Source organism: Bison bison, unplaced genomic scaffold (genome assembly GCF_000754665.1).
Source record: "Bison bison bison isolate TAMUID 2011002044 unplaced genomic scaffold, Bison_UMD1.0 scf7180017864530, whole genome shotgun sequence".
Classification (NCBI taxonomy): domain Eukaryota; kingdom Metazoa; phylum Chordata; class Mammalia; order Artiodactyla; family Bovidae; genus Bison; species Bison bison.
This window is the reverse complement of record NW_011495080.1, coordinates 8743477-8752901: the sequence shown is the minus strand read 5'-3', so window position 1 is coordinate 8752901 and position 9425 is coordinate 8743477. Positions and strand designations below refer to the sequence as shown.

At 40.7% G+C, this 9425-nt stretch overlaps 1 protein-coding gene across 1 annotated transcript in view; it reads right to left on the bottom strand.

Annotated features, from left to right (window-relative positions):
• RBM28 (RNA binding motif protein 28) overlaps positions 1 to 9425 on the bottom strand; it is a 32911-nt gene that overhangs the window by 14639 nt on the left and 8847 nt on the right. The window contains exons 9-11 of the mRNA XM_010831765.1: positions 5906 to 5978; positions 3665 to 3774; positions 1005 to 1078 (exon numbers count right to left, since the gene is read on the bottom strand). Coding sequence (XP_010830067.1) covers positions 1005 to 1078; positions 3665 to 3774; positions 5906 to 5978 — 257 coding nt within the window. The remainder of the gene's footprint in view (positions 1 to 1004; positions 1079 to 3664; positions 3775 to 5905; positions 5979 to 9425) is intronic.

Below are 9425 nucleotides of genomic sequence, written 5' to 3'. Positions count from 1 at the left end.
ACCCTGAAACAGATTGCGACCTCTCTCTCAAAATTCATGATGAGTAGAAACTAAGCACCTGACAAGGAGCACGAAGGAAAGGGAAAACAGCAAACCCCACTGTTGTGTGGACCCCGCCGCTAGGGTGTTTTAGGCCAGCTGGATGCAAGTGGATCACTGAGCCGAACAGTATTTAGCACAGCTGTGCAAAGGCCACGTGTTCGTTTGTTTTCAGGGAGTTGATTAGTCCCAAAGTAGGACCAAATTAAGAAAAACGATCTGTAAATAGGCAAATTTTTAGTATGCTAAAGAAAGCTAATGAAATAGTATTGATAACTCTACTCATGAGAATTTAAGAGACAATGGCAATACACAGTAACTCAGCTCAAAACAATCTATACTTGGTTATAGAACACACAGAAAAATTTTCTATCACCTACACACTTTCTCTCTCATTTACTCCACTTCATAGATGGCCTTAATCCCTTCTTGTCCCAGTCTTTCACGCCATCAGCAGATATAGAGACCGATATAAGAAACTGACCCATAATATAGATTATTATACCTACTTCCTCACCTATAAAAAATTACTCACCTTACAAACACCTATAGGACTGAGGTGAGGATTTAACAAGGTCATGTGTGTAAAGCTCAGCGCCTAACACACACTCTGCTGTGCTCAGTCCCTCAGTCGTGTCCGACTCTCTGTGACCCCATGGACTGTAGCCCACCACGCGCCTCTGTCCGTGGGATTCTCCAGGCAAGAATACTGGAGTGGGTTGCCATGCCCTCATCCATGGGAGCTTCCCCACCCAGGGATCAAACCCAGGTCTCACGTATTGTAGGCAGATTCTTTACCAGCTGAGACGCCAGGGAAGTCCTAACACACACTATGTATTCAGTAAGTCTTAGCTTTATTGTTTTCATATCATTGACAATAATAATAATAAAGTTTTGTGGAAATATCAGCTGTTGCCCTTGGGAGGCAATCACCTAAATTATAGAGTAAAGGATGTCTTCCTTACCTCAGCCTCTGGAGAAGCAGCTTCCAGGCATTTTTGGGCTGCTTCTTGAGTCATGAACTGGGCAAATGCACAGCCTGCACAGAGAGACAAAACCAGGTGAGATCCCAAACTCGCACAGCCCACTGGAAGCCAAAGACAACACTACGCACGGTGGCAGCCTGACTGAAGTGGAAGGGGTAGTAGCATCCTTGTGTTAAGTACAATGAAACTTAACTAAAAAGTACTGTGTCCAACACCAGGGGTTCAAGACAGGCAAGATGGCACACCTGCTCATAATGGAATTTTATTATTACTGCCTGCATCTTTTCTAATGCTTCTTAGAAACTTTAGTTGCACCATCTCATGCAATGAGAAATATCCACAAGAAATACTAGAGAAATTCCAGGCTAATGTTTCAGTATTACTTTCTACGTGCTTGTTAGAGGACTAAAAAAAAAAAAAAAAAATGAAGCAGCAACCACTTAAGCCTGAAACTACAGATCTCACTGTCATCAGAGTCCCTAAGGAGGCATCAAGTGAGGGCAGGTCTAGTTTCTGGAGTAAAAGTCCCTGGCCTCTACCCTGTGAATATAGTGGTGAACTGGAAAGTCATGAGCTCAACTTTTGACTCCTGCTATAGAATTTCCACAGGTATACCTTTCACTGGTTAGAGGCAGGGCCTATCAACTACCCTAATCTTTTGCTTTTGATAAAAAGCAGCTTTTATAAGGGAAAAAAAAAGTTCACTTTACAGTAAACTAAAAAAAATTAAGTTCCATAATATTTTGTTAGCATTCCTATAAACCTTAATTCTTCCCTCACAGAGGAAGGCAGTGTCATATTTCCTAGAGCTACTGTGGCACTGACCCTTTGCCCCTCTAAGAATGAATGGCAGCCAACTAGCTGCAAGGACGCATGTGGCAGGCCAACCCAAAGGCCACATCTAGTGAGGCCTTCCCTGCCTTCCCTGCCTCCTGCAGGCAGGGCTAAGTACCCCTGCATCCCTCCCCTGCCCCACACTCCACCCAGGCCATCCTCCACTCCCATTTCTATTATGGATGTCAGGGAGCATCTTCCCTAAAAGACTTGAACGTCTCAGGAAGAAAGCTCATGTTTCTTGGCTGTTTCTACATCCAAAGCACCTACCATGACATCCACCGTTAACAGATAATCAATAGGAAGCAACAAGTAATACAGAAAGAAGTCCAATATGAAGAAAATGAGGTGGGTTCTTCTCTCTGAATGGGTACGAATGTTATCATGGGAATTTCCAGGGTATCTACTGGGTCAGTTTTAACACTTCCCCAAAAGTCTTCAGATAATACTTAGCCCTTCCAGGCAGCAAAACAGCAGCTGACAGGGATGAGGGGTAGGAGGCAGCCAAGGCTGTGCGAGTAGGCAGAAAAAGTGCCAGGAAAATCTAATATGAGCTAGGGAAAGACAACGTATCATGGGAAAAAAAAAACCAAAAACTATGCTTATTAAAACCATTAACTCTCAGCTAACATTAACAGACCAAGAAAGAGATTGAGCAGTTCAACCACAGACTCCATTCTAAAAATGTCAACCCAATACATTAGGGCACTCAGAAAGAGATAAAAGAGATGACCAAAGTCAAGCAGTATCAGACAGTACTTGCAACATTCTATGCAATTCTAGTTGCCCATTTTCAGAAAAATAAAAATGGAGAAGGTCCAAGAAGTATAATTGAGTATCAGAGCTAAAAGCACCTGGAGTGATTACTCTAGTTGAACCCACTCATTGTACAGATAAGGAACGGAAGCCCACAGTGGTTAAATGGGTGCCAAAAAATCACCCAGCTGGTGATTTAGCTGGGATTAGACCCCTAACCTCCAGAAAGCAGGTTAGTCTTTTTTCCATTACACTACCTCATTTTACATCTTCTATAGCTAAGTAAAAACTAAAAATGATCAGGTTTCATCAAACTGGAAAATAAGACTTAGAATGGAGGTAATTAATCCATAGATAGGCTCCAGAGAGCTCCAAAACACTCAGAAATGGCATTTTTATGAGGATAGGGTTCAGAGTTCTTGCTAGATCTCAAAAGGATCAAGAACCAGAATGAATTAAAAAGTCACTGCTTTAGCAGAACAACTGCACTTGATAAAAATCAAAGATTATGAATGGGTTGAAAAGATGCTTATCTAACAACAGTATATTAGAATGAGGAGTGGTCAATCTTTAAGCTCAAAAGAAATAGCTTAGGGGGGGGAAAAAAAAACCAGCACCACCACTAAGGCAGCACTTCTGCTTTTCCTTTTGACTGTTGGCATTGCAACAAAGTTTCCATCAGCTTCCCTCACTAACAAAAGCAACGGAAAAATATCTCCGTAATTTCAAGCACTGTGGAATGATTAATACCCATGAGATGCTATCACATTTGAAATTCAAAGAACAACAAATGGAATTCATTACCCTAAAGTAAATAAGCAAGAGCTTAAAACGCTTAGACAAAATTACGGCTGGCAACACCATGACAGATGCTGAGTCTGACATCACTGGAAGACAACCTCAGAATGTCCTTGGTGCTTCTATGGATCACAGAAACCTGGATGACGGTGGACCCCTGGGAGGGCACACATTATGCTCTCATGTAGCCTAATCAGTGCCCATGACAGTGGTCTCAATTGTTTTGGGCCTGACCAGATGACAGCAAATACCTTTAGAATGCTCTGTGTCTGGATGCAAGACGATGCGGACATATTTAAGATCTCCAAATTGCTGCAGGAGCTCTCCAAGGTCTTCTTCCTCTGAGTCAAAGGACAGGTTTCTATGGAGGACAATCAGGTCACAAGAGAGGTCAATTACAAAAGTGAGACCCTGTGTTCCAGTACCAGGTGAGTGAGTCAGACATCATCTGGAGTGGTTCCTTGGAACCACCCTCCTCAAGGATAGCACCAAGGGGTGACCCCCACTAGCCAGGCCACTGATGTATGACTCTGCCCATCGGCCATAACTGACTGACCTTCCTCTGTTAATCAGAGTCTCTCTCCCAGGAATATAAAACTTGAACACACATATACAAACATCAGAAGTTGCAGACACAGATTCACCTCAAAACAGCAGTGTGGGGAGCAGAAAATGTTCTGTAACATATATATGTATCTCCACATATAAAGGTATATGTATATCTGTGGCTATATACATGAAAAATGTCACTGGGTTGTACACATACTTTACAGAATACATGTTATACCTCAACAAGGGATAAAACAAGAATGAGTGTCTTCAGACAAAGGATCACACAGTCTTCCACAGCAAAGGACCCAGCAAAGGGCCCTTCTTGAGGTTTGCTCTTTGACAACCTTGATTCTGTGAGCTACCCTAACGTTCATCCAACAAACCAGGTTTTTCACTTAAACTGGCCAAAATTAGTTTCCCTGAGAACCAAAAGACTGACAGCAAATGAGAAATCAAACATCTCAATGTCTCCTCTGTATTCCTATGAAATCTAGGTTTCAGTTAAAAGTTTACAAAAGTCAGAAAATCCTTCAAAATAGTAACTCAAAACCAAACATGGTAAAGTTTATTAGCTAAGTACAAAAAAAAAAAAAGAGGAAGAGAGAGAGAAAATTACTATTTCCCTTGATGGGATTAAAAAATGTTGGAAGGAGATTTTGTTCTACTAAACTTCAACATAGTGTAAAGGTTCTTAACCCAGTTATGCACAGCCTTCCAGGGGCAAGAAAAAGAGTTCCAAATAAATATCTACAATTTTACTTCTCTTTTGCTCAATTAACAGCTCCATCAACAGTTTCATCTTATTGAGCAACCAAGATAAAAAAGATTTTCTGCAATAAGACACATCCTAGCTACATTATTGCTTCTAATTTGCCTCATCGTGTTCATAGCCTTCTCTCTTTCATCCCTTTACTTTCCTAAATTCTCTTTAAATTAAAAAGATGTGTAAGGAAGGGAATCTTGGTCCTGAGGTCACAGGCTTCTAAGTGTGACATTCCTCATCCCTATTACACAGAATTCTCTACAAACATGAAATTGTTTATATGGAAATTCCAAATAACACAGTAAAAAAAAAAAAAAATGGAGAGACGTGCTATAAAAGAAGAAAATGGGCTACAGCACAGCATGTATAAGCTGAAATCATCCTTGTTAAGTATTTACGATATGAACACATGCAAGGGTATTCCTTGAGTAGTGATGAAAGTTAATTTTGTGTGTATGTCTTTTTGCCTATTCATTTCCTAAATTTCCCACAATAAACATAAATTACTTGCATAATGAAAACCATCTTTAAAAGATTGTACAAGAGAATAAAACAGAAATTTCTAAAATAAGACCCAAAGAGCCCTAGCAAAAATGGTACTTAAGAAAGGACGAAAAGGCCGTTGAGGTGTGCCAAGGACATCCCGACTTCCTGAAAATGCCAACCTACGCAGTCAGTGCAACTGAAACAGCAAAGGCAACATGACACGGTGTCCCCCTCTCTCACTTTTCCAGGAAACAGACGGGATGCTTCACTTTATGGACGTGACTTTAGATCAGTCAGGCGTGAGGACAGAATCAACTCGGGACAAGAGGTACAATCCCTCCCCAGCACTCACCCTAAAACAAAGGCCAGAAGCAAGATGCTTCTATTAATAACAGTTGAAGAATTCATTTGTTCCATTGACGCCACCCCAATTACAAAGAATGAAATCTAAATGAGGACAAGATACAAAGACCCCCGCTGTTTATCTCCTGTGTATAGTCGATTCTCCCACACGTTTCTCATCGTGTGCTACGTTCCTAGGCAGATGTGCTGATGGTCTTACATGCATCTAACTTTTTGGCCTACCTAACATAATTAGTGGGAAAAAAAGAAGAAGAAGGGAGAGAGGAAGAAGAGAAGAAAAACTTACGAAGGCAACAGAAACAGCAGTTCTCCAGACAGAAAGTCATACCTGATAAAGACAGTCTTCCCTTCATTCACATCAGAGGGTAGTTTCCTCTTCTTCCTCTTCTTCTTTGAGACTTCTATATCCAAAGTAAAAAGAAAACCAACAAACTGAATTTAGGACTAGTGCAAGCCTTACAACAAAGAGCTAAGTTGTTAAATATATAAAGATCTTACGTAAATTAAGAAGAAATCCAATTAAAAATGAACAAAGGACATGCAACTAAATATATGAAAATCCTCAAACTCACTCATAATTAAAGAAAGACACAGCACCAGAAATGAGATATTATTTTTCACCGAAGATTGGCAAAAATCAAAAAAGATTAAATTCATTGTAGTAAGGGTGTGGGGGAAAATGAGAGAGAAAGAGATTCCCCTACACTGTCTGACGGTAAACTTTCTAGAAATGTAAAATGCAGAACATCCGAAGAGAAAAAAAAATACATTCACATAGACAAATATACATTACACTTTACACCAGTGCATATACATTCATGTTTTAGCTTACAGAAGTATTATACTGACTATCCTCAGATACACAAGAACACTGGTTGTCTGGTGGTTTAGTCGCTAAGTTGTGTCCCACTCTTGCGACTCCATGGATTGTAGCCCATCAGGTTGTCTCTGGGGAAGGGCCTTAAGTGGCTGTGGATTTGGGTTTAAGGGAGATTCACTGATTTTAAGAACTGACATATATGCTTATACATATGAAGAAAATTTCTGGAAGGATACAAAAGAAATAACAGAGGTTACTTTGGGGGACTACTGGGAGGACTGGTGAGGAACTTTTAGTTTCTGTATTACACCCTTTTGCACCACACATATATTTTAAATTAATTTTCTCTCATTAGTGTCTATCAGTCATTTTTTCAAGTCAAAGAAGAGACAGCTGAATCTAGTTGTAGAATTAAAGGTCTCTCAGTTCTCTCAGTGTAAAAGCTTCTTTGCTTCTAAGGTATCTACCATTCTCTCCTCATAGAAAAAGTTTATTTCCTCAGATTTCTCATACGGTCAAATCAACATGCCAGACTTACAAAAAAGGGAGAAGGGAGACCTGATTAGTGAATAAAAACCTCCAAAGAAACTAAAGGACCACTTACTGACCACTCTTGATTCTGTAATGACCTGCCTCACTCAATAAATAAGTGGAGTTTGAATCCAACATTCTTGATGAAAGTTTGGTTAGTTTTACAAAATGCCCCAGGAGGTCCTTTATCCCCATTTCAATTCAAAATTGTTGTTTATACTCCACTACTGGCACAGAACAGTAACAATGATAATATTGTAGTAGTCATTCTACCATTATCTACCAATGATAATATTGGTAGTCATTCAGTTCAGTTCAGTTCAGTCGCTCAGTCGTATCCGACTCTTTGCAACCCCATGAATGGCAGCAAGCCAGGCCTCCCCGTCCATCACCAACTCCTGGAGTTCACTCAGACTCACATCCATCAAGTCATTAGTGGTAAAAACATTTAATCTTCACAACTCTATGTAGTTATTAGAGCCATTTTATAGATGAAGAAACTGAGTTATAAAGACGTTAAGTAACTTGCCCCAAAGTCATACCTCAAGAAAGGAGCAGAGATAGGATTTGAAACCCTTTGCTAAACAAGCTACACCTGTGATCTCTAGGAAACATGGGGTTTTATTTTCTTAATTCACTCCTGTTCACCCAGTATCCAGCACTGCAGGCATTCTGAATATCTGCTGTCTGAATAAACCAAGGTGTGTATATCAGAAAAAATATCAACAACCTCAGATTATGTACATGATACCACTCTAATGGCAGAAACAGAAGAGGAACTAAAGAGCCCTGAAGAGGGTGAGAGAGGAGAGTGAAAGCAGGCCTAAAACTCAGCATTCACAAAACTAAGACCATGGCATCTGGGCCCATCACTTCATGCCAAACAGATGTGGAAAAGTCGAATCAGTGACATATTTTATTTTCTTGGGTTCCAAAATCACTGCAGATGGTGAATGCAGCCATCAAGATGCTTGCTCCCTGGGAAAAAAGCTATGACAAACCTGGACAGCATATTAAAAAGCAGAGACATCACCTTTCTGCCAAAGGTCTGTATAGTCAAAGCTATGGTTTTTCCAGTAGTCAGATGTATGGATGTGAGTAGTAGCAGTGTTAGTCACTCAGTCGTGTCTGACTCTTTGTGACCCACCAACAAGCTCACCAGGCTCCTCTGTCCATGGGATTCTCCAGGCAAGAATACTGGAGTGGGTTGCCATTCCCTTCTACAGAGGGTCTTCCTGACCCAGGGATCGAACCCAAGTCTCCTGCATTGCAGGCATATTCTTTACCATCTGAGCTACAGAAAAATCAGCTGGACCATAAAGAAAGCTGAGCACCGAAAAATTGATTCTTTTGAACTGTGGTGTTGGAGAAGACTCTTGAGAGTTTCTTGGACTACAAGGAGATCAAACCAGTCAATCCTAAAGGAAACCAGTCCTGAATATTCACTGGAAGGACTGATCCTGAAGCTCCAATACTTTGGCTACCTATGCAAAGAACTCACTCTGGAAAAGAGCCTGATGCTGGGAAAGATTGAAGGCGGGCGGAGAAGAGGATGACAGAGGATGAGAGGGTTGGATGGCATCACCAATGGACATGAGTTTGAGCAAACTCCGGGAGATGGTGAAGGACAGGGAAGCCTGGCGTGCTGCAGTCCATGGGGTAGCAAAGAGGCAAACACAACTGAGCAACTGAAAAATAGTTAAAAAAAAAAAAAAAGAAAAGGTACATTTTTCTATCCTGACAGGTTCAAAAATCACTGTCACATGCAGCATCTATTACAACAATTCAAACAGCAAACACTGGGCATTTATTTGCACACAATTTGGAAGGGTATGCACAGAATAACATTCATTCATCAGTTCCAAATTTGTTTATCTACATTGAAAAAAAAAAACCCTGCAAATGCAGAAGTGTTTGTTGGTCTTTGCTTGTTTTCTTGCCAATTCTTTGGGACTGAAAGTCACGGAGCCAGATCAAAACCTCCAGGAGAACAAGGATTGTTTTTTTCAGTTCAAAGTTTAACATTAGTAGGTGTTCAATAAGTGTTTCTTTTAAGTGAATGAAGAGGAGAGGGGACTTGTTTTGCTGAACTGGATGCAGTAGTGGAATGCCAAGATTACATTCTAGTTAGCAGAACTCAAAAACTGCCTCTACATCCATCCCAGTTACCGCTAAAGCCAGAAGATTCTATCAGCAGCCATCTCACATCTAACTTCATAAGACTCGCACATTTTTTAGAAGACTGTTGGAGTGAGTGAGTGAGTGAAGCCGCTCAGTCGTGTCCAACTCTTTGCAACCCCGTGGACTGTAGCCCACCAGGCTCCTCTGTCCATGGGATTTCCCAGGCAAGAATACTGGAATGGGTTGCCATTTCCTTCTCCACTGCTAACACTGTAGACACTTCAAATAATACTCTTAATCACTGAGGGGAAAAAACACTCTCTTTGGGTTTTCAAATCTACTTCATATAATTTGTTGTTTACAGACAACAGCAAGA